The sequence below is a fragment of the Aulonocara sp. 'chitande type north' Nkhata Bay genome, linkage group LG22 (assembly GCF_057382095.1).
Source record: "Aulonocara sp. 'chitande type north' Nkhata Bay isolate Kocher_YH1m ecotype deep benthic linkage group LG22, A_spYH_male_GT1.1, whole genome shotgun sequence".
In the NCBI taxonomy this organism is placed as follows: domain Eukaryota; kingdom Metazoa; phylum Chordata; class Actinopteri; order Cichliformes; family Cichlidae; genus Aulonocara; species Aulonocara sp. 'chitande type north' Nkhata Bay.
Genome location: NC_141364.1, coordinates 26,634,762 through 26,660,468, shown reverse-complemented (window position 1 = coordinate 26,660,468; position 25,707 = coordinate 26,634,762). Strand labels below are relative to the sequence as shown.

The following is a 25,707-nucleotide window of genomic DNA, read 5'->3' as shown; positions in this document are numbered from 1 at the left end:
TAGAAAACGTCTATAATCCACAACTGTGTGTGGATTACAGCTGCTTTTAGTGTATGGTCTAAATATGTGAATCAAATATATATAATGCTGTGCAGTTGCTTATGGTAAAAAGAATTGTTACCCGACTCTGCAGATGCTCATTAAGGCAGCTGGAGTAGATTGTCTACCAGTCAGAAGGCTGGTGGTTTGACTCCTCCATGTCTGAATATCCTGAACCCCAAGTTGCCCCTGATGCATCTATTGGAGTGTGAATGTTAGATTAGGTGCTTATGTAACAGAGGTGAAGGTAATTTTTGCACAAGTGTTACTAAAGGAGGGAAACCCTCCTCAAAAACGGACGGTGCAGTGGAGCAGCCAAGGGAATGCACTGAATTAAAGACTGTATAATTAAAATATAATTTATTATATTTAAACAGTTAAAAATGTAAAATGAATTAAAACAACCCTGGCCAGGGAACAACACAATAAACATTAATAAAACACAACCTTAAAAACCCAGTGGCGTCTGCCACGGTATAAAAGTCACTCAAAATTAAAATTCCAGGCAAGCAGTGTGCAAGGGGGAAACCCGGCGGCGTCCTCGCCTTCCTGTCCGTGTTCTCCACTCGGGCCGAGCTCTTAACTCTGCCCGCCGCTTCCTTGTAACACGCCAATCGGCACCGGCCTGTCTCGCCGCGGAAGGTAGAGCACTGTCTCACCGCCTATAGTTCCCCGCAACAGCGTGATCTGGCCTCCAGTTACTCCAGCAGCCGGAGCGCTCTCTCCGATCCCTGCTCGCTGGCGTCGTCTCCTCGTTCACAGCCCACGCCAACCTTTACCAGCCCTCTGGGCTTGCAGGTGCCACCGCCTGACACCATTCACTCCGCCACTGTTGCCTGTCTCTCAAGCCTCCCCTCAAGCCTCCTTCTCTGTGGTCTGCCAGGCCCTCTTATTGACCTCTGGGACCTCCCAGGTGTGATCAGGTTCATAATCAGGTAGGGGCGGAGTCTTTCCAGGACAAGTCACCAATAAATACCATAAAAACATGCAATAAAACTCATAAAAACAAACCAGTGTACAATATTAAAACATTAAAAAGGTAAAACACAGCAAAACATGCATAGTAAAAAACCCTAGATAACTTGTCCCTTTTCCACCCCGTGACACAAAAAGCACCTGTATGAATATGTGTTTGGGTAAAAATCTAGTAAAAAGTGCTGTGAGTGCTCAGTTAATGTAGAAAAGAAATATACAAGGCCAGCTATTTATTCTGCCTTAGCCTGCCAACAGCGGTATGCTCTGCAAGCCATTTTGCAACCCACCCCTAACCGAGCTCCATGTTAATGCTTTATCTGACTCACTCAGGCAGTTTAAATAAATACAGATTAAATTAACAATCTTCTTTGACTGTCGTGGTCTTGACTGACCTGTTTTCAGTTTCTGGTCAAACCAAGGTAGCCTTCATCAGTTAAAAACAACTAGATACAAAGTTACTGGCTATCTAAAGAAACAAGCATGGTTAAGATAAAGAACAGAGCTGAAGGAGAGTGAGTGTGTGGCGAAAAATCTGTTATTTGTAGGTTTAAACAAAGGCTTGAACATTTTTTGGATGACGTCACATGTTCAGTCTGGCCAATTATAATCATATCACAGTCATATTTGTTCCTAATTTGTTGCCGTTACCAACTCTTAACATCTTGATATCCAAATAAACAACACACTACATTCCTGTTTTTCCCCACATTGTCTCCACATGTAGTTGAAATTTACGCCGACTCCCCTCCCTCTGCTTTTTTCTTCTTCTTGTTACCCTCCTTAATCTGTTTCTCTGTCTTTGTCAGGTTGTGGGTGCTGATGCTGTAACCACTGTTTGGAGCTGACAAGCCCTGGTTGATGCAGTGAAGTGTTCCAGTGGGATAAACACAAGCAAAGGTAGGAATGCAAGCAGATAACTCGGAGAAAGAAAAACAGAAGCATACAAAACACCATTCGGGGAAAGAGGAGAGGCAGATTTTCTGAATAAAGATTGGTGAAGATGAGAGCTGAACGAGTGCAGTCGCTGCATCCGTTGCATACAGTACAGCTGCTAAAGGGTTTGATTCACAGACCACTGAATACTCAGTTAGTGACAGAAAGATTGTGGTTAGAGACAGAGAGGGAGAAAGACAGAATAGAAAGGGAATGCGGATGGTATTATTGGTGAGTTAATAGAGGTTAGGCTTGGCAGTGCCATTCCTGTGCTCACTAAATCCACACTGATGAAGCTCCTGGGCTGTAACAGGAGGAATCTTTCAGTGAGAGCTGAAAGGAGGCTGGGAGGCTTAGCGCTGACGCTTGGCTTCCAGTCTGGACCAGATTTGCTTTTCAGGCCCATGTGGGAGCCGGGCTGCGTCTTTATTAAGGCTCGAGGAGCCCCTCGCTTTGGTGTCTCTTGCCGGACTACAGATGAGAGCTGTGTGTGCTGTGCGGTTGCATAAGAGAGGCACTTTCATCCACTCAAACGCCGGCAGACTGCAAACACTGTGCGTGTGAGAGGAGCTGCAACCGGTGGCCACCAAAGACACACTTCCTAATTCCACAGAGTGCTGCGTCTCAGCGCCCAGAGAGTCCATCTGTGATGCATCCAGTGGCTTCGTGGAAAGTTTTAATAGCAAACGTGTGTTTGCGCTACCCTATCACCATTTCCATTCTGCCACTTGGATTTGTTTGCGCCCGAGGGCCACCAGTGAGGCTGAATGGCACCTTGACAGAGATGTGCTGCGACAAGACAAGGCCAAAGAAGCCGGGAGAGTGCTGCTGAGTGATGAAATAGGGAAGTGAAGCAGAAAGGAGAGCTGAAGGGGATATTTTTGAGGAACCCATTCTGACGTCAGAAACAAAAAAAGAGAGAAGAGACTTTTCTCTATTTGAGTAGAAATGATATAAACGCACACACAAAAAAAGAGAGAGAGAGACATCTTATGTTCTGTAGACTCACAAGCTTACAACAGCAAAAACAAAACAAAAAAAAGCCCATAGAGCAAATAGAAAAGGAAAAAAACCCACAGGCCTTTAAATAGATGTCTAAAAAAAAGAGAAGTGTGAAGTGGACAGACTGAGGGAGAAAGAGCGAGAGCAGAAGTTTACATCAGTCTCTAAGACAAGCCGAGAGTGGAAACTGGTGTAAACCATCGTGGGACTCCCGTTGTCACTCTGGGATTTACATACAGGAGGCGAGGACGTGCGAGAAGAAGCTGAGGACCAAAGACAAACGAAAAGGCCACACACTCATAGGAAAGCAGGGTAAGAGGAGAGAGGCTGGCTTTAAAGCTTAATGAATCGCGTTTACCATCCGTGCCACAAAATAAAGACCAATCTCATGAGTAGTAACAAGTGAAGCATCGGATCGCTGTTGTGAGCGATTGACCCGGTGTGCGAGTGAGCTGGATGCTGTTTTTTTTTTTTTTTCCTTTTTTCTTCTTCATCTTCAGCTGAGAAGATATTACCAGGCCAACAGTATCCTGGCAACCATCAGCCCAGCTCTGCTCTCGGCACGGACCACATGCTGCTCCAGACTCAGTGTGTGTTAATGTGTGCGTGTGTGGCTGTTGTGAGGCTGACACGCACCAACACTTCAGAGAAATCTTTCTTTGCTTTATGCGAGGTTGTGACGTGGATCTCAGCTTGACTTCGCCTTTGTAGTCACCTTGTCAGGCCGAAGATGAGGATCGGTTATTCATATATTCACGGTGTCGGCTCGGTTTGCATCTCTCGGAGCAGGTGGTGGAAAAGTCAGGTCGGAGACGAGGTGCGTTTTGGGCCAACGCTCACAGGTTACAGCCGTGACTCAGCACACAGCCGCGTTTAAGCAATTTACCTGCAGATGGAGCAGACACAGAGTACGGCAGGTAACTGCAGTCCTCGTGTGAAACTGTCTCAGCGACCGGACAGTGTAACCCCATCCCTTCCTCTGTGCTGCAGTGCAACACCCGTTCTTGCTGAGTAACAGGGAAAAGACTGTTGATACATTTAATTTATTTTCTGCAAGATGGCATCTAGAGAACATGCAAATGCCGGCTGTAGCTTATTCTTGAAGCCGGAAACTGATAGACCTCAGCTGTGAGCTAACACAGCACATGCACAAACACAAAGGGCACGGCAGAGGAAGTGAAACTTGGCAGCCGCTTACCTTCTGCTACCAAAGCGAGCAAGAAGCAGGAAGACGATTAAAGGCGACCTGTTATGCTCATTTCCAGCTCCGTGCTTTTACTGTAAGAGCAGATGCATGAGTTAAAAATAATCGTTATTTAACTTATATTGGTTATGAGGACAGATGTCTTGTGATTGGATGCCCCTCCCAGTTAAGGTTTGAACTGGGAGGGGCATCCAATGCACATCAATACGTGCCATTGCCAAAAGGTTTGTGGTTCCTCCCAGCACAGTCTCAATCAGACCTGATCTGACCAAACAATCATGAGGGTGGCTCCTGAAGCCAGGTTTGCATTTGCCATAGAATACCAGGATTAGCAGGTCCATCACTGGCGCTCTGTGATTTTCACAGATGAGTGCAGGTTCACCCTGAGCACATGAAATAGACATGAAAGGAAGTGGAGAAGCTGTGGAGAACATAATGCTGCCTTTAACATCATTCAGCATGACCGATTAAGTGGTGGGTCAGTGATGGTCTGGGAAAGCATATCCATGGAGGAACACACAGACCTCTACAGGTTAGGTACTCCCATTAGGTATCAGGATGAAACCCTTACTTCCATTCCCAGACTTTATGCTGGTGCAATGGGTGGTGAATGACAATCTCCAACTTCATGTGGCACGAGTATGGAGGCAGTTCTTGGAGAATGAAGGACCTGACACCACTGACTGCCCCCCTTGCTGTTATAGGCAAAATGGAGTAATCTGCTCTATAATTTACTTGGATAATTTACTTTGATTTTCAGGGTGTCTTTGAATTCAGCTCTCTGTAAGATGATCATTTTCATTTCCATCAAACAATGTGGGATGCTTTCATGCCTAACACACTACAGAGTCAACATCAGCATAGAAACATCTGATGTGTTTTTTAAGTGTTCACTTAATTTTCTTGAGCGGTGTATAAACAAAAATAAGGAGCTTCCTTAACGGCATAACAGGTCCCCTTTAAGGAGGATGACTTTTTTTGGTGTCTTTTGCTCTAAACTTCCTGTTTAAGCAGTTTTAACATTTTAAAAATCTTCTTGTTCCACAGTATGAAATGTTTTGTGCACGTGTTACTGAAGCTGTGTGTGATTCAGTCAGAGGTAAATCATCAGCATCATTTCAGACACAGAAATAAAATTCAGCTGGCACATCTGATATTTTCATTGAGATGTGGACAACTTAATGCATATGTACTTACTAGTAGTTTGGAGCATAGACGCTCCTGTTAGTGTGATAAGTGGCAGAAAAAGAGCCTCACCAGTTGCCAAATTGATCTTAAATGGGCCAGACCAGTAAAGCCGTTAAACACCTTGAAATTATTATTTTTTAATTCTATGAAATCATTCTGAAAACCTCTGTATTTCATGGAGAAATAAGCTGAAAAGCCCGAGACTTTATAACGTACCTGTCTGACCACAAATTTTATCTCTTGAGCTTGGATCCTTGGGTTCACGCTCTGGCATCTGGCCCTGTGGTCTGAAGAAGTATCTATAGACTGCTGTATATAAAGAGCATTAGAGGGGAGCAGTCTGCACATGGCAGGCTTTTAGTGGGTTACTATAGTAATGTAAATGGATTAAAACCACCGCTCAGCTCGAGCGACTCCCAATGAGTGAGCTAAATGATTCATGGCTGGATTTGGGCCGTGCTGTAATTGAATACAGCATATGCGTATCGGACACAAACTGCGATCGGTGTCATCTGTGACTGGACGTCCGGCTTCGCTCTGCACATATTGCTTAGACAGAAGGATGCAGAGGGGAAAATTAGACAAGTGCAGATGGGTAAGAAACTAAAGTGCGTCTGCTGCGTCCTCCATGTGCTGGTTGTGTATTTTGATGCAGGTTGCCAGATCCAGGGTACTGTATGCATTTTGTTGTTTCCTCCCGTCCAGGTCGCCAGCCATGGGGAACCTCATTAAGGTCCTTGGCAAGGATTTAGAGAACTGTCCACATTTTTTCCTGGACTTTGAAAGTAAGTGGGCGCCAGGGTTGCGTGCGTGTGTCCGTGTGGTTGAATTGTGAGTGTGTGGAGTGGAAGTGTGTGGCGGGGAGGGGGTGGGGCCAGCTGGTGGTGATTTGATGGAGTGTTGTTGAGGGTGTGGTTTGTCATTAACAGACACTCTTTAGTCCCACTCTCCACACGAGGAAACCTTTGTTTCATGAACTTGTCAGCCGTCCACAGAAATCAGATATGATAAGAAGCCAATAAACAGAAACAAACCAAACCAACAACCTCAGAGACTTGACCGTAAAATAGAGAACAGTGACCACAGGTAATTGAAAGCAGCACATGGGGTTTTTGTCTCATAGAAACTCACCTTTTAAAAATAAATCTGTTTCACTGCTCCAGTTTTGAGTCACATACATGACGCGCAGCTTTCATAAAGCGGATGCAAACACTCCGAGCTGCACCAGTGCTACGCAACCAGCTGTACTTTGCATCAAATTATACCAAACTAGAAACAATCTGTTTTTATTACACAGTAAACAAACACAGTCATATCCTAATTACACTGCAGTTATGGGCTAATTAGAACCTGTGCATAATGTTTCTGGATCCAAAAGTATTAAACCTAATTACATCAGGTTTGGCCTTTATTACAATGGGATGAAACACAGAGCAAGACTTTATTCTTTCACTTCATTTTACCGCACGGGTCTCTTGTAATGTGTTTCATTCACACTCTGGATGGGTCCAGTGTTCAGACAACAGAATTATGATAGTTTGGCATTTAAAAAACTGTTGTTTCATTCTCAATTTTCTTTGTATCAGTTTAGTTTTAGTTAGTTTCCAGAGTGGGCAGGGTGAACATTTGTTTTAACACTTTACAAAGGCCCTCGCAGTACTGCAGACATCACAGGCTCAACAAAGCCTCATCAGGCAAGCTGTTAGTGGTTTATCAATGAGTGTATTCCTGTTTTACAGTTTATTTGTATTTTAAAATAACTGATTTTTTTAATCACCTAGTTTTAGCTTTTAGTTTAGTTTTAGTTAACTATAATAACATTGCCTGACTAGTTTTAGGCCAGTGTTAGGCTGTTGGAGGTAATCCTATAACACCAAGGGCAGCATATTTTATACACGAATGTTTGAGATCAATAAATTGCATGTGGAGGCAGAATGCAGGAAAACTGATACGAGCTCACTAACTCAACAGGACTTGAACGCATCAAGATGCATGTGAAGCAGTTATAATGAGCAACAAATGGCCTTGTAATAAAGTAAAAACATGGTCAACAAAGGCCCAGTAAATGTCCTCTGAGTGCAGTGTTTTCAGTGTCAACCAGTAGAACTGGATACTCTGGATCTGACAGTATATGGAGTTTCTAACTAGATCATAATTAAGGTATTGTGTCTAATCAGAACATATTATTCCTAGTGTTTGTCTAATTTGATAAAAGGAAGCACAGCTGATTAAGTGTTATTAATGCAACAAAAAATAAAGTGCGCCCCTGAAGTATTTTTTAAGTCGTTATCTTTATATTTCATGACTTTATTGCAACTTTTGATTTAAATTTTCTGCACCAGACTCAGGTAGTTTCTTGTATTTGAGTCTTAATGAGTTTCCTGTCTTCCAAAATAAATAAATTCAAACTGTTCTTGCGACAAACTGTCTTGAGTTTGAGGCTAGTAGCGCATTCCTGCGACCTTTGATCTTTAAGTTTGATTGCTTTTGGAGTCGGCACCTCCTCATGAAGGACTATTTTATCTCAGAGGAAACAGTGAGAGTGGGATTAAAGACGTTCTGCGTCCACGTTGTCACGCTCCACCCAGGACATACTCCCATCATGCCATTCCAACAACGTCCTCTCATCCACCTCGACACCCTCACCTCTCGCACAACGCACACCCACCTACACCTCACAGGCACGCACACGCGCGCACAACCCCTCCCAACACCCATCCCCTCATCACCCACAGACTTCTCCCCTCTCTCTGTTCCAGGGGGCTCATGGGAAACCTCCTGAAAGTGCTGGCTTGCGCCGAACTTGAGCATGGCCCAATAGTTTTCCTTGACTTTGAACGTGAGACCATCCGCTTCTTATTTTTTTGAGTTATCCCTTTCTCTCTGTTGCTTCCCCCCTCCTCCCTTTTATTTTTTGGTCATATCATCCATCTTAGCTGACCATTGTGTCATCTTTAGGTCCTTAGTTATATTTTATTTCCTCCTCAGCTCTCCCCCTCCTCACCCCTCCTCCTTTTCTTTATCTTTTTGATTTCTGCTCTGGGGACCGGCATTTGAAAGGCATCTGGCTTTTTTCTGAAGGGTCTTACTCATGCACGCTGCATCCTATTAGACGCAGACAGATGCACAATAGCAGGGTGGCACTGCAGCAAAAAGAAAATAAATTCATTAATGTTAAAAACTGACAACAATAACACTTTGCTCTCCAAAGCTACAAAGAGCTGAGGAGAAACAAACAGAGAATGCCAGTCCTGTGTGGGTTTCTGTTGCTCGGGGATGACGATGGCTAACAAAAAGTCTATCGTCATCCCTCCACCTCCTCATCTCCTCATCCCCTATTGTACGTCTAATCTATTTGTGAGTGTGAGTGTGCGTTAGGAGAGTGAGACTGATAAAGAGAAGCTGAAGTATGACTGCGAAGAAAGGCTAATGATTTCACCTCTGTCCCCTCTTTTCTAATTTACCCAGTCAGTGAAGTATGAACTTTGCAAAGCATCCATCCTAACAAATCTTTTTTTTTTACTTCATTACTCAGTGTTAAAATCTTTTTGTAGTTCATGTCAATTTATAATTTACTTTGTTAGCAGGCTCGGCATTTAACACGAAGTTCAGTAAGCGAGCTGACATGTTTAGAGGTTTTCTTGAATTGTTGGGTATCTTTGAGATTCAGATTTTTTTGTTCCTCTTTTGATGAGTTTAAAAAGCTGTGAAAAAACATCTCCAGTGAAGATCTTAACACTGATTATGAATTTTTAAGATGTAGATGTTTTGCACTGTATCCCCAACATGCTCTGCACCTCCTCAAACATCCCCTTCTCCCTTTTAACAGCTGCCTTCCTCCCCCCTCTTTCTTTACCCGCTGTTACAGTGGGAGTGGGAGAGCTCACTGCTGGCGAGAGACGTCAGCCGTCAAATAGGTTGAATTTCCCCTTCGTGTGTCGGGCCTGTGATTCACTTTACTTCAAAAGCGAGTTGGGATGAGTCAGACTCGGGAATGGCAGCTTTGGGAGCGTCCCTCCCCCTCCTCATCCACCCCCCTGTGCCATCTGTGAGCTCTCCTTCTCCACCTGGAGACACACACTCACCTCTGTCACACAGCTTCAAGTTTGGTTTCTCGTTAAACTATTTATAGCTCGGCGCTGATCGCACCTCCCTAACACCATTTGAAGGATAAGATGCAATTCTGACCACTGACAAAAAGATTATCAGGATGGATGTCTGGACTGAGCTGCTGTCTGTGAAAATCATCAGTCAGCTTGAAGTCATCCTCAGACTGAATTATAGCAACCTCTGTGTCTTAAAACATCTGAGGGAAATGGTTTGAGAATCAGGGAAGATACTGCTCTCACCGTGAAGCTGTAATCAGCCAACCTCGGAGAGAGAAACAAACTTGCACACATTGTAAAAATCCCCCTGGGAGCACGACTAAATACAAAAATCAACAAGTGAAGCTTGAGGTTTATCAGAGTTGTGTAATACTGTGATAGTTATGGCCAGATTTCCCATATCCATAATGAGACTTCTGTCACAAACAGTGTGTGCGAATCACTCACTGCACTGTGTATTATAGTTAGGGTCGTCCATTTTATTCAATTATCTAAATTTTGTGTCATTAAATTTATATCGACGACTCCCCGCAGTAATTCCATCCACTGCATGAGCTTTATATATGCAAAGTAATAAAATTAAGTAATTTAGCTCAATTCATTTTAATTTTTATGTTGCTAAATTACAACAACGAATGAACCATAAAAGTGAAGTCGAAACCTTAGACCCTATCCCTGGCTTTTTTCGTTATACTAGCGCATGCTAACACATTCTCTGCTCCGGGTTCATATCATTAACTGTATATTAAAAATGGACATCACAACTGTAATGCAACCAATTGTTTTCTGGAAAATAATTTTTTTAACGCCTCTAATTTGGCATTTTGACTGTCAACCTTCTCTGCTGATCAGCTAATACTGACTGCTAGCTAGCTAGCTTAGCTAATGAGGTGCATCTGTTATTTACTTAGCCGTACTTGGGATGCTAATTTGGCTAATTTGGCTAGCAAAAGACAGGGTTAAAACGAAATAAAGAAAACTACACAGCAACGCCTTTTAGTAGAACCAAAAGTGTGGGCTGGATATGAATGAGAAAACTATATGATCACAATGTAGCCTTGCCTGAAGTATACTATGCTGTATTGTTTGAACTACAGCTTACAAAATGAAATCATTCTGTATTAAGGAAGACTTTAAATTTGCAACTCAGACCATAAATAGTTCTTTAGCTAATAAATCAAATTAGCAGCAGGATAATTGTCTGTAAAGATCTATAATTGATTAATTTTTTCCAACCAAAGGCGTCCCCCCTGCTGGCCAGTATAAAGAATGCAGGTTTAAGGCAGTTCAAGACTGATACCTGAATATGTCCATCTTTTATATAGAACTAATTTAGCTTACAAATATGAGGGCGTTATCAATCACAAGATCTTGGCATAATAACTGTATTTAATACAAAGCAATTATGCTATACTTAATTAATACCAAGTAAACATAATGTGTTGTTTACCAGAATAATGAAGGGGGGCATTAGAGAGAATTCACTAATGTTGCACTGCTTGCTGTGCTTATAATGGCAGCTGGTGTGCACGCAGGACAGCAAATATACCTTGATTACTATTTCTCCGCAGGGAAGCAGCGCCTCGGGGTGCAAAAATAATCAGCAGAGCTACCACATGTAGCGAGCTGCCTGGGCACACTCCCACTCTTTATACCTGAGTCAGAGGCAAGAAAAACCAAACACATCGCTGACTCAAGAGAACCCCTCCTAATTGTGTCCCTGTAAGCACTTCATCTGTCCTGCGTGCATACATGAACGAAGCAAAAACTATGACTGGAAAAAAACTGAGATAAAGACTGAGCATGCCCAGAGGTTTCCCTCTCTGCTGCTTATTTTTTCTCACAATTAAACTTAACAGTCATTAAAAAAATCTTTTCACAGACGTGTAAAGGGAAAAGGAGAGTGAGAAAAATCTATAAGACTATTACATCAGTCTGATTCTGCTGTTACACCTACCCAGGCTTTGGTACATTTATGCTGAATGGGCAGTGGACATGAATGGTTGCTTTTACAGCGACTGCAGCCCATCAAAATGCAAAACTCTGTTCCCTGACACGAAGCCGACTTGTTATATGAGTAACCACAAACCTCGCTGTGTGACAGAGCGCTCTATGAGTGTCCTGTTATTGTTCTACCTGTAGGTTGTTTATTGGCCAGATTTTAACCTTAGATATTTACACATGCAATGATTACTCGTTGTCTTTCTAATTCTTTGCTAATCTCAGGTTTCTATCTGGCCTTCTAGGACATCATCATCTAAGCTCCTCACTAATACTCGCTCTCCCTTTCCTCCCTCCTCTCTGTATCCCATCACCTCTGCTCTTGATATTTTCATCCCGTCATGACACTTTCACTTCCCACTCCCCGTCCTTCTTCCCTCCCTGCCCTCACAGATGCCCAGCCCACAGAGGCAGAGACGGCCGTGTGGAACCAGGTCAGCGCCGTGCTGGAGGAGGCTCACGGGATCTTGGCCGAGCTGCAGTCCTACAACGGAGCGGGCCAGGAGATACGAGAAGTGAGCATGAATCAGTCGAGCCCCCACTGCAGCATGGGGAAACTAGCGCTCATGTGTGATGCCAGGGTTGGAATTCTGCCGTGCAGCAGGCACCGAATCTAAATCCAAGCAGAAACACCAGAAACATTTCATGCAATATGTCGTTTCCATAAATATAATCAGCTACAAAGCTGGTACACTGGTCCTGATGATCACATGGCACACAATTAACTGTCTTCAGAAACATTAATGAGAACCACTGCTGATAGCTTAGCTGTCAGGATAACTACATTTATAAGTGCTGAATCATTTCCTTTCCTTGCATCCTAACTCTGAGGACACAGATACTGTATGCCGGGGGCTATAGAGAAGATAATGTATTATTAATTCCACAGCAGAGAGAAACTGAGGAGAATATTATTACCAAACCTGAGTAAAGATAACTAGAAATATATCTTTAGTGATAACATGCAACCAACAGATATCCTGCTCTGCATTTTTTTTACACTGAGGCATTTGTGAAATATTAATCTTGACTAAATATGTGTCAGTTTGCACACTTTTCCAGGACAGAAATGGGAACATTTAGATGATCCGGGTTCAAAAAGTCTTCTTTCATATTGATGGCAAATTGGAATAAAAGGGTTTTTTTTGCAGGAGGGATTTTGGAAATCTGTGTTTATCACTCCATAACAGCCATCAAAAAGTCAATTTTCACTGTGTTTTAGCAATGAAAGGGGCCATAAATCAGGCTTTGAAGGGCTATATGAACAGCTGATTGTGTAAAAACCATCAGGATAGAGACAGAACAGTAAAGCTGTTCGAGTGGCGCTTTTTGGCTCAGAGAATTAGAAAAACTCATAGTTCTTTCTTTTTTAAAAAAATTGGGGATATCTGCTGGCAAAAGAAAGTGCCGTCACAACAGGATTATATGTCTTATATATTCAATAGAATAATTTACAGGAAAACAAATAATGACAGTCATAAGGGCTTATTATGGAGCTGATATGTATTGATTTGCTGCTGAAAATAGCTCTGAGCAAATGCACCAATTTCCTCTTGTTTAAACAGCTTTAAGCACTGAGTTAGCCTCTGCAAAATGTTTTTGTGCCCTATTTAAAGATTTACACCAAAAGTAGGCGCAAAACGAATATATATATCCACACAATGCTGACTTTGACAAATTTGATTACATGTAAATTTTACCTCTAATTTTTTTTATAGGAGTACAACATAGAAGGCACATTGGCTTTAATGAAACTCGAGGAATGACTAATTAAAAATGAATAATAATTTGAAGAAATAAATGCTTGATTTTATACATTTCAGTTACATTTTACCCAAAATAATTATTTAATGTTTATGAGGGCAAATAATTGTTGTTGTTTTCTTTCAGTGTAAAGAAATTGAGAGATGGGATTAACATGTTTTGATTTGATTTATTTATTGATTGTTATTTGTTGATGCAAAGAAATATAAACCATTTATACTTTTTCTTATCATATTGATCAGGTGAGATTATTTGAGGCCAATTTGAGTGTGTGATACTGTGTGTGAGATCACTGGTCAGAGGAAAGGACAGGGAACAAAAAAGATGGCAAGGTTTTTAAAAGTAACATCTGTCTGTTACTGGGCTGCAGGCCATCCAGAACCCGGGCGACCTCGCTCTTCAGGAGAAGGCCTGGAACGCAGTGTGCCCTCTGGTGGCCAAGCTGAAGCGGTTCTACGAGTTCTCCCTCCGACTGGGTGAGTGTGGCCGTTGCAGTCTATGAAAGCATTTCAGAGAGTGATGTAACCCCATCTCTGGTGGCCATGTTGGAGCTGAAAGCATCTGTAACATGAACCTAAAATCTAAAGAGACGGCATTTGCTGTCAGCTGCTCATTTATGAGCGAAGCAGGGTTGTCAGCTGGGTGGATGTGCTGCAGAGCCAGAAGAAGGCAGGAAAATGAGTGGAGATGAGGTGATGGGTGCACCCCTCAGATTAAAGTCTCTGTCCTCTGTTTATCTCAGTTTGAAACAGCTGTTTTGGTATTTAGCATCTGTGCTTCATTGCACAGGCTAGAGCTGATTGTACTACAGCACTAGCTATTATACTGCTTTTTCTTTTGTTGTTTTTTTAAAATTGGCATCTTTTCAGCAATTTCAGGATGTGATAAATCCTGTTAAGACTGACTGATGAATGCAGTCAAAAGTGTCCACGCCGCATATGTTACCTTAAACAGGAAGGAGGTCCGTTTAAAGTGATAAAAACGGGCCTTGGCATTGCTGAGAGCTCCATCAGCATTGTGCCTTTCCAGGCTTGACAGCATTCCTCAACAAACACACACACACTCACATTCATACTCCATGATGTCCTCTCAGCCATCTCTGCAGCATCCTGACCCAGCAGCAGCCAGGCAGCCGTTGCTACGGAAACAGTGGTCCACAGTGGTCCAGCGCGGAGAGAAAGAGAGAGAGTAGAGAGAGGAGTATGAGCAGAGAAATAGAGTTCAGCTGCCGCCTCTGCGCTGCCTTCCAATAATACTTTCAGTCTCAGGGACATTGTGTTCTCAGATTACCATACAATGGGAGCTGGCCAATAATTGATGATAATGTCTGGCGGCTAATGTAGCTATGAGATTCAGTACAATAGAGATCACATACTTCCATCATGCTGAAGAGAAAGGGTGGCAGTATGTCCCAGCACCACCTTTTGCTTTATAGTTATTTGATCAAAGGGGGAAGTAAGGGGTGGAGAGGTCCAGTTTAACATTAACAGCTGCTGCATCTCTATAAGCTGTCAGAGGATGGAGATCGTGCACTCTGTGCTCTCGGCAGGAGCGAGACTGGGGTATCAGCCCAGGGCCTCAGATGAAACAATTCCATGTTGTATTTATAGAAGGCACTCGTGCATTTTTAATGCAGAGGAAGGGATGGAGCCCCAGGAGCTTTTGCTTCTGAGGCATCAACACCACTGTACGTACAGCCTCTGGAGTCCGGCTATGGAGTGTGATTTGTTGCAGACTTAGTTTAACATCATGGATGACACGGGTGGGATAACCATGGCCACTGCCTCTGCAGTCACAGCCACACTCAGGCTGTGTGAGCAGCTGTAGCTTGATCTGTGAACATGCAACATGCAGTCTTTGTTTTAGCAAGGAGCGCTCTGTTAAGCCTGTGGTCACTGAGGGCAAATAAAATCCTGCTGAGAGCCTTAATGAAAGTGAAACTAGCAAGACAATAGCAAGGAGAGCATGCAAGTGGGTATTTTGGATTTCATGCTAAGCAGAAAAACATTCATCATGTTCACCATCACGACCGATGTCTGTTTACCAGTTCAGGGAGGTACTACTGCATTTGCTTCCAAAAAAATAAATACATAAAATGTTGGACTGATCTGCCTCTAATCATCTCACTCACGACCTACAAACTGAAACTGCTCCCTGAGAGCTCTGCCTCGAAGTGTAGCTAAATATGCAACATTAAAAATGCAACAGACATACTGTTTCAAATCCCGTGGCTCCACTGACTGTATATAAAAGATGGAAATTGCCACTGTGACGAAACCTGTTGGTTTGTTGAATTCAATTTTGGAACTTTATGCAAAGAGTAAAAGTATGGAACATAAAACTTCTTGCATGTCCTCTTAGGTCACGAGACTGCAAATAGTATAGATCTGTCAAATTGTGTATAGCATATAGTGTTTGTGGGAGCTGCCAGCCACAAGTGGCCTGTCTGCCGAACCGCAGTCTTCAAACGTTCTTTCTGCTGTGATAAAGCCATTTTGGTGTTTATACCGTGATAAACTTGACCCCTTGTCCCAGGTGCCCACGCTGAGCTGTTGCATAAAGAAATAAATAAAGAAATTCTTTCCTTTGCTGTCAAAAACGATTTCAGTGTAGAGGCAGCAGTCCTTTACTAAATTTACACCTTTGTGCATCCTAACGGGACACACATCAGAGAAAGACTTTTAAGGCTCATGCAAAATGTAGAAGACACGCTGGTAATGATTTCCTTTTAGGAAAGCAGCTTTTCCGTTCGCATACTTTCACTTCCTCTCAAGCTTTATTTCTCAGACCAACTGTTTGGCTCCAATTCTAAATTTTTGGACACCTGAATAATACAATAATACAGAGAAAACATCCAACAATCAAACAACCCCCCTTTGAGCAAGCACTTGGCGAAAGTGGGAAGGAAAAACTCCCTTTTAACAGGAAGAAACCTCTAGAAAAACGAGGCTCAGGGAGGGGCGGCCATGTGGTGTGACTGGTTGGGGTTGAGGGGAGGTAGATAAGACAAAAGACACGTTGTGGAAGAGATTGATGACAACGATGATTAATTGTATGTATTTTAGAGAAAGAAAAAAGAAGAAACACTCAGATCCTGGCTAGATTAGAGAGGATTACATAAATCTGACCAAACTAAGATAAAACAGCCAGGTCCTAGCTGGACTGGATGAATTTCTGACTTGGATCCATTTGCAGAGAACGCCTTGCGCAGCCTGCTGGAGGCGCTGACGAGCCCGCCGTATGCTCCCATGCAGCACCTGGAGAGAGAGCAGGCCTTGGCCAAGCAGTTTGCCGAGATCCTCCATTTCACCCTCAGCTTCGATGAACTAAAGGTGAAGGAAATCTTTGTTGTTGTTGTTCTAATTACAGCCCTCAGATGCTGACCTTTACTGTACTGAAACATCAATACGGTCGTTGAGCAGCCTTTGTGAAACTAAATGCCACCTTCTCTCTCGCCGTGCAGATGACAAATCCAGCCATTCAGAATGACTTCAGCTACTACAGGAGGACCATAAGCAGGAACAGGCTGAACAACCAGCAGGTGAGGCAGGCCTGGCTCCGGCTGTTTGCACTGCATACATGATCAAATGGTTCAGCGCGGCTTCAGTTCCCCTCTTTAATCATTAATGAAGTGGGGGTGTCCGTTTCCTTCCAACGACGCAAAGACGTGTACAATCAATATTTCATCTAACTTTCGAGTTATACAAATTAACACCAGGGTTGCCTCCATCATTACGCTCTCCTTTCACCAGCTGTGTGACATGATTATCGGATCGTCTGAAAACAAACGTTTGTTTTAAGTGTGACATCTGTTTTGTTTCGGCGCGCAGCTGGAAGCGGAGAACGAGGTTAACAACGAGATGGCAAACAGGATGTCGCTGTTCTACGCCGAAGCAACACCAATGCTGAAGACTCTGAGTAACGCCACCACCAAGTTTGTCTCAGAGGTACACGTCATCCACTCACTGCTTACATGTGTTTATGGCTTAGTCCACATTTCCAAGAACAACATTCCAATCAATAATATTGAATAAAGTAGTGGTGACACAATTCATCCTCAACAATGAGTAAAAGACCAAAAGTATTCAATGCAGACAAGGTTTCTGGTAGTATTACCCCATTTTTTGGATAAAAGTCAAATGTAGCTCTTTGGAGGATAATTCTACCAGCTGTAATTCAGTGAGTGAATCTGATCAGCATCATCCCTTTAAATTTAACTCGATGTCTTTAGTGTAACCTAACACTGACCAGGAACACCACAGCTGCTCTGCACCAGTCAGCCATGTCAACACAGCACTGTAGACCAGGGGTAGGCAACTCCAGGCCTCGAGTGCCGGTGTCCTGCAGATTTTAGATGACTCCTTGATCCAACACAGCTGATTTAAATGGCTAAATTACTTCCTCGACATGTCTTGAAGTTCTCCAGAGGCCTGGTAATCAACTAATCATTTGATTCAGGTGTGTTGACCCAGGGTGAGATCTAAAACCTGCAGGACACCGGCCCTTGAGGCCTGGAGTTGCCCACCCCTGCTGTAGACTAACCACTTTAGCAAGTTTCTTGAATTCTACTGTATTAATTTGCAGTGAAACTTTCATATATGACAGTAAGCAGGCCCCAGCTGATGGGGGATAGAGCTGCTCCAAGTGTGGGGCGACCAAGCAAAAAACAAAAAAATAAAATAATGATTTTTATTTAGAGAAATTAAAGAAACAAGAGTACTAGATGTCTCCTGCTAACCTGAGAGCAAATGAAAGGACTGGGTTGTTAACTGCTTTTGGGTTCTAAAGAGGGGCTAACCCAAGTTACAATGACCAGTATAAAAGGGAGTCCTGTTTCCCTCACTGTGGGGGTCTTAGTCGTAGACGTGGTCATTGTCAAGACATCTGGGTGTAACTAAAGTAGAGTCAGTAGAGTAAAGTAGAGTCTGTCAGCACAGAAGTGAAGCTCAATAAAGCGAATAGAAGAACAGAGCCCTCTATATAGATTAGATCCGAATTACTGTGTGTCTCTATGTACAGTCTGTTTTTGCTGTGCTTGTAAGAAAAAAAACAAAACCATATACTTCCATGGTACACTCGAGTCTTCACCTCAGGCGGCCATGTTGAACTGCTGTGTGAAACATCCGCCTTCTCCTGTCAAAACACAGTTTTACGGGCGAGGCAGCAGCCTTTTGCTAACTTTACACCTCGATGCATCCTGATGGGCCGCACGCCACACGGAGAAAGACTTCAGAGGTTCGTGCCATATGTAGAGGGCGTGCTGGGGATGAACGCCTTCCAGCATAGCAGCTGCACAGTCCTCATGCTTTTTGCCCTGCTTTGTCGCCACCTTGTGGCAGAACATTTTGGCGCAGGCAGTGCAGTAAAGTGTAGAGGACTTTCTCACATTGTCCGCTCATCCAAATGGAAGCCATTTTTACATCTTCTTTCATTTCCCTTTTGTCTTTCATCAGAATAAGACCTTGCCCATAGAGGACACCACAGACTGCCTGAGCACCATGGCCTGCGTGTGTCGCGTCATGCTGGAGACTCCGTAAGTGCTTCTTGTCTCCCCATCTTCTTTCGCTCAGTCCATCTCCTTGAATGTCAGAATCCTAAATTCGAATTAACAGGCTCTTTCACTGTGCCGTATAATATGTCAGTAATTCAATAGATCGATGCTCAGAGTCCTTCATGCTAAATGTGAAATGTTTAATCTTTATTCTGTGTGTCTTTGTGTGAAGAAACTCTCATCTATAACTTGTTCACTGGTATTTGGTGGACACCCCCAACCCCCGCCGTGCCCTCTGTTAAACAGAGCAAATATTAACTCCCGTTTTTGTCCCAGGGAGTACCGCTGTCGGTTCACCAACACAGACACTATGCTGTTCTGCATGAGGGTGATGGTGGGCGTCATCATCCTGTATGACCACGTTCACCCCGTCGGGGCTTTCGCCAAGACCTCCAAAATTGATGTGAGTACAGCAAATACTTGCATACTTTGAAAATAATGGCCCTCTGTTGCATGTGTAAAGCAAAGGAGGTTAATCTAGTGTACCTGAGGGGTCCTGCTAAGCCAACAGTTTGGTTAGGCTGGTCATCAATCACAAAGCTTTAGTTGACCAGTTGCATTCATTTCAATCTCCATATTTTTATTACTGAGCTCCACCAGAGAAGATCTGCACGACTCAAAGCTCAGAATAATCTTTTTATGTCATAACAGCTCAGATTATCTGCTCTCTGGAGCATGTTTGTAAAGAAGTGTGATGAGTGTTGAGTAACAGACCTAGAAAAAAATGAAAATATTTAAATTTTGCATAAGATGGATGGAGTTGTTAATAGCTGGGTATTGTGAGCATGAATGTAATGTGGGCTTTGTTATGATTGATGCAAATCCATTAGCTTCAAATCCCCAAGTTTCATACCAAGATGAATGCCTCTCTTAAATGTTTTTGTCTTTTTCTATCCATTTATTACCAGGACAAACTGATAATAAGGAATTACAAATAGACGAGCACAGAACTGATACACGCTGTCCTTTATCAGTGACCCACATCTTCAGCTTCAGTTAATTGACGTTGGTGGGCATTTGTTCATGCACAGCTCTCTTTAACTCCTGTTGCACTTTGATTGCAGCACATTTTCTTTTTCAGACCTTTTGTTGTAGAGTTGCTGCTGTGCTTGGGAACCAGCTGTTTTGACAGATGGCCTCACATTTGACTGTAGAGTACTTCAATATACAGAGGAGCTCATGGTTGACTTAATGACAGCAAGGTGTCATTAAGGGCTGCAAAACAAGCCCAAGTCATCACCCCTCCACCACTGTTCTTGACAGTTGGTTATGGGGTGTTTGTAGTGATATGCAACGTTTGGTTTTCTCCTTTCTGCGCATTACGTAGTGCTCTCCACCAAAGTAGAGATATCAAACATCTCCACTTTGGCCCTGTCTGTCCAAAGGGCATTGTTCCAGAAGTCTTGTGGTTTATTTGGATGCAACTTTGCAAACACAAGACATGCTGAGAGCAGAAGCTTTCTCATGGCAAACCTTCCAGTCAAGCCGTACATGTTTAATCTTTTTCTAACTGTACTGAATTTTAATGAATGCTAAAATTTAACATTCTAGCCGAGGCCTGTAGAGTCTGAGTTGTCAGTCTCAGTTTCATTTATTTGCTGCATTTCATTATAGTTCATCTGAGTGTGTTTACAGTAGATAAAAAAACCACCAAATCCTGTGTAGGTTTAAGATGAAAATAAAAGCTAACACACACACACTCGTAACTGCAAGCCTGCGAGAACTTAGTCTGTTTTTAAATGCATGCAAGGATTTGACTGACCTCACATCAGCAGGACAAGATGTTCTGGGGAGCTAAAAGGTTCATGAGAAGGAATTCAAAGGTAATTCTGTAGTCAACTGGGAACCCGTGAAGTCACTTCAATAATGGGATAACATGTTCACATTTCTATGTACATGTTAGGAGTCCAGACAAGTTAAAGTTGTCCTACTGATGATTCGGATAATCCCGGTAGTCGAACCTGCTCGTGCTCGATATGAAAGCTTGGATCAGTTTCCCAGAGTTGGTTTGAGAATTTTTAACTTGCGGGATATTAAGTTCCTGAATATGATACAAAAAGCTGTGATCACTGTCCGAAAACGACGCCATGGTTCATGGTTCCTGACCTGCTCACCGAGTTTCAGAGAAAAGGATGATGCATTTAAGACGTAGCTCTTGGGTTTCTGTGCAGTTTCTCTGGGCACAGGATGGTCTGATCTGGGGTGAATTTAGCTTTTATAGAGGTGTTCACACTTCCTGTTGATCAGTTAGTCAAGTGCATTTGATTGGCGGCGCCTGGCTGCTACTTGCCCTCGTAACTCCTAAGAAAGCAGTGAGGGTGTACTGAGACAGGAGGCTCTTGACAACATTTCATAAATGTGTGCACGTGAGTTTGGGTTTTTTGCAGCAGCAGTACCAGGACATGATGTGATGTGAGCCCGCTGACCTTTCTCTAATGCCCTGTGTTGTCTTTGTGGTGGGCAGATGAAGGGCTGCATCAAGGTGCTGAAAGAGCAACCGTCTAACAGTGTGGAGGGACTCCTGAACGCACTGAGGTGAGTATGAATGTAGAAGAGTAGAAAGGTACAAATCTCCTCCTCCTTCCTCGCTCTGAATAAATGTGAATGTGACATGAATGTGCTTCTGCTTCTTCAGATACACGACACGGCATCTACACGATGACAGCACCTCCAAACAAATCAGGGCCCTCCTGCAATGAAACAAAGAAGAAAAAGAAGCGACCAGGAGGGGAGGAGGAGGGGAAACGAAGGAGCGCACTTGAAGGAGGAGGAAACAAACGCTGATAAACCTGTTTGTTTACAACGAACAAAGAGAAAAATCATCTCCGGGGTTAAGTGCGACCTGATGACAATAAGAAGAGGAAAATAATTATATATATTGTCAGCTGTCCATCATTCTGTCTCTCATTTTGTAAAGTAAGAAAAGAAGAAAAAAAAAAGAAGCCAGAAAAGAAGATATAGATATATATTAAGAAAAGTGAAACACTGAGCAGCAGGTGAAGAATAGGTAGGATTAAAGAGGAAGCTATATTGGAAGATTTAAGGTCAGAACCAACTGAAAGTGTACGAAACAAAAAAGGAAGAAAAAAAAAAAAAGAGGGTTAATGTTCCAGAAGTAGTCTGACGAGTATTTTTGCACACACTTTGAAAACATCTCCTTCCCCAATGAAATCTGATCCCAAACTGGTTCCCATTGCTTGAACTGGAGGGGCTCTCCTTCAGCTGCACTGGTCTCCACCGACGGGTGAATCATAAAGCAATGTGATGGATACACTCCGGAGATTTGCTTTTACCCGTTTCACTTTCTTTCTGGTGCAGCTGGAGGAAAGCAGGCAGGCGGAGACGGGACGCCTCTGTTTTTGCCCCGATTTCTTCCTCATCATCCATCTATCAAGTATATGCTTTTTTTTCCTTTAAATTTCTCCTCATCACCAACAAAAATGTAAAAAATAAATAAATAAATAAAGAGCCGCCCGTGTCGTGTGCCCCAATGCCGTTTATGTTCCTGCACACAAAAACCATCTTGCCAGCTGTCTGGCTTTACTTGAACTACGTCCTTCACTCTCTCCATGGTGCTAATGTGGTTTATCGCAGCTTCTTATCTGATATCGTTTGGCTGTGATGTGGGACATACAGTGATTTTGTCATCCTCTTCTTTTGTGCACAAGTTAGCCACGATGGCGAGTGAGCCTTCAGCATCTCAGTGCGTAAAAAAAGGGGGTCAAATCTGAGAGGGCGTTTTTAGGGAAACCGCAGCACACTTTTAGTTCTTCACCCAGTGCCAAAGCTTATTCTGTTATTACATCGCACGTGAGTCAGGCTTGAGGGTTTGATGGTATTATTATATCACTCATCTTTCTTTTCTTTTTGTAAAAGAGGATTAAAAAGCCGAGACACACGTGAAAAACAAGTGGGAAGGTGGTCCGATTTACATACATTTTAAGGGCGATCTGAGTGTTCCGGTGTAAATACGTGAAGCTTTTCACAGCGGGCATCCACATGTTCCCCGTCGGGGAATATGAAAAAACCACCATCACAAACTCACACATAAAAACTCGAGTGCTTTCTTTTAGAGTGAGGTTTAAAAAGTCCATCAATAAGTGGGAAATAAAAATGAAACTAAAAATGATCCAAAAGGAGATTCAAAAGAAGTGCTGTAATGTCTAGAGCCCTTAGTTACTTATTTAATTTGACCTTATAATATATTTTCTATACAGGGGTATGTGCGCGAGCATATTCTGTATAAATACATAGATGGCATGTTGCAAAAGTTCTGACAGAAATGTGTAAATAAGGTGTTTTTATTCATTTTTAATCGTTCAGTGATGCTGAAATTGGGTATGTGTTGTCTCTCAGAATTACCATGCGTTTGGCTTGGACCATCGGACTTGCCGTAGTCATAGGTTTCAGAAATTCAGCTTCATTAATGGCGAATGAACCGGAGGGAGGGGAGGGACGCCAAGTGGGGAGGGGGCCGGGGCTGTCCATTTGCTTGTTATTTTGTATATTTTGTGCAACAATAAACTTGTCATTTATTACATTCAACAACAGCCGTCCTGTGTCTGTTCAGTCATGTGTAGGAGTAATGGTGCTGGGGGTGTGATGTCAAAAACTGCAAGTGAAAATCACATTTTTCTATAACAGGGCTGTCAAACATAAGGCCCGCGGGCCAGAATCAGTCCGGCAAAAGCTCCAATCTGACCCATTAAACAGAAGATTGGAAAATGTAAAGAAGGATGTAAATTCGAAAATTTTTACTATGTTTTTAAGTTTTACGTATTTTCCACTTCCCCCTTGGCTAGTCGTACTGCATCACACCAAACTAAATAAGTAAAAGATAAACAATGAATTGACAGAAAGTTCCTGTTTTTTCACCACTATAGAAATGTAGGATTTTTATCACGAGCTTGCTGTAAAAACAAACAAAAGAATAAGAGGACATCATGTCAATTAACAAAACAAATGTTCAATTTATAATTTAGGTACATCCTGTATGATGAATTAACAGAACTTTTTCTGTCATTTTAAACATCTTTTTCTTACAATTTAATCCCAAAGCAGCATGTCTTTCGCATGTAGAAAAACTGAGATATGTTGCTGAAATTGCACTTCTTCTTTTTTTTATATTAAAAATGTGTAGTTAGACTTCTTCACACTGACAGGAAGAGAAGCTTCACTGCTCCAGCCCACTTAAGATCATAGCAGCCTGTACTCTGCACACAATGTAAAATAAACGTGACGTCCCCGCTCTAAGGTAAACTCTCAGTAACAGTGGTGTAGTCTGCGGCTTTAAATTACAGGAAATATTTGACTGGAAAGCAATTAAATGATTATATTCAAAGTCATTACAAATTTGGAATAAATCATAAAGTGTTAGTTACTTTTCAGTGTTTCCTTTGGTTTAACTCAGTCCAATGAAGACACCTAGTTACATGTGTGAGTGTTTAATGTAAAGAAACAGTTTCACAGTGTGTAATATTGCGTAGGTCACAGTGGTTTTGCAATAGTACCCACAGTGGGAGGGCAGGTGACTTTAATGGTGCAGGAATTGGTCTGTAACTGCAGGATGTAAACTCCAAATTTTGCACAAGAATGTAAAACTTTTTTTTTTTTTTAACTAGAATTATTTGCCATCAATCCCCATAAATCTGTTAAAAAACTCTCAGAGTCAAGCTACTGCTCCTCCCAGTTGAAAGGAGTTGGGTGAGGCGTTTCAGGCATGTCCTACGCCGAGGAGGCCCTGCGCCAGACCCAGGACACGCTGGAGGTTACATCTCTTGGTTGGCTTGGAAAAGCCTCGATGTCTCCCTGGAAGAGCAGAAACTGGATGGACTGATAAAGAACACAATCCACTGCATAAAAAATATAAAAATGTTAAAATTGGATTTAAACATTTTAAATAAACCAATAAAAATTTTATTTTCATGACTAAAACAATCCACTGTTGCAGGCTGCAAGAATACAAATGGAAAAATCTAAAGTTTTAAACTTTAATGAACTTCAAATAAAAATAAAATATAATTTACTCGATATGCTGACCAAACCACGGTGCATCCTGAATTTGAAAAAAACAAAAAACAAACAAGGCAAAGTAATGGAGGCTGAAATGTAACATTTAGACTCAATTCATACACTTAGCCCAACATAACTCAATGCCAAGCAAGAAGGTATCTGATGTAATGTTGCAAATGCAAAATCTTCAATCGGCACATGAATTTTTAGTTTTGCTTTAGCCACGGTCAGCTTGTCAGAAGGAGACACACCTGAGTCCTGAATTAATGATTTGTATTAAGTATTCATTAATGAACATTACTGTGTTGTAGCATATCAGTCTCCCCACCGAGAGCTACTGCAGGATGTATTCCAGTCACTCACCACAAGGGGGCAGCAAACGTCTTTATGAAAGACTACAAACCAACTCAAACTGCGCCTTCTCTGCTTGTTCCCATCAAAACGGCAGAAATGTAATTCACCTCAGCACAAGAGCCCTACCAACACTCACTTTGGCAGCGTGATGAACATCAAACAGTTCACGAGGTAATTCATGCGGTGCTCCAAATAAGCAGTGCTGTTGAGCAATTAAACTTCAGGTATGGTGCGGCACCTGTTATGATGAATAAGCTGCAGGAACATTCAGCTGAGAGGTCAGTCTGACTGAGCTGTGCTGTAAGGTGTGATTGTTGGAGGGTGTAAAGTAGGGCAGGAGATAGGAGAGCTTGTCAGAAGTTATATGGAAATGAGAGCAGCGGGCTGCAGACACTGAACCATGTTATGGGATCAAATTCAACAACAGCTTGAACAGAAAAGAAAGCGGCTCTAAGAAAATATTATAGGCTGTAAATATCAAAGTGGGCTTATCAGCTCATCCTACTGTTTTCTAGATCGCACCTTTTGAAGCCTCGGCGTGAGTCGACTGAGTTATAAGAAAAACTCCACAAAGACCA

At 42.5% G+C, this 25,707-nt stretch overlaps 1 protein-coding gene across 4 annotated transcripts in view; it reads left to right on the top strand.

Moving 5' to 3' along the window:
* The window catches only part of fam49al (family with sequence similarity 49 member A, like), a 39,971-nt gene extending 17,082 nt beyond the window's left edge, over positions 1-22,889 (top strand). The window contains exons 2-13 of one of the 4 annotated variants that reach the window (XM_086279381.1): positions 1,821-1,911; positions 6,047-6,126; positions 8,101-8,180; positions 11,842-11,963; positions 13,583-13,688; positions 16,408-16,544; positions 16,676-16,753; positions 17,043-17,159; positions 18,666-18,745; positions 19,040-19,166; positions 21,228-21,298; positions 21,399-22,889. In XM_086279381.1, coding sequence (XP_086135507.1) covers positions 8,108-8,180; positions 11,842-11,963; positions 13,583-13,688; positions 16,408-16,544; positions 16,676-16,753; positions 17,043-17,159; positions 18,666-18,745; positions 19,040-19,166; positions 21,228-21,298; positions 21,399-21,462 — 975 coding nt within the window. In that variant the 5' untranslated portion in view covers positions 1,821-1,911; positions 6,047-6,126; positions 8,101-8,107 and the 3' untranslated portion in view covers positions 21,463-22,889. Of the gene's footprint in view, positions 1-1,820; positions 1,912-2,228; positions 3,262-6,046; positions 6,127-8,100; positions 8,181-11,841; positions 11,964-13,582; positions 13,689-16,407; positions 16,545-16,675; positions 16,754-17,042; positions 17,160-18,665; positions 18,746-19,039; positions 19,167-21,227; positions 21,299-21,398 lie in introns of those variants that run through there. The other 3 variants (XM_086279382.1, XM_086279384.1, XM_086279383.1) reach the window with 3 other exon arrangements.
* Positions 22,890-25,707: the final 2,818 nt, after the last annotated feature.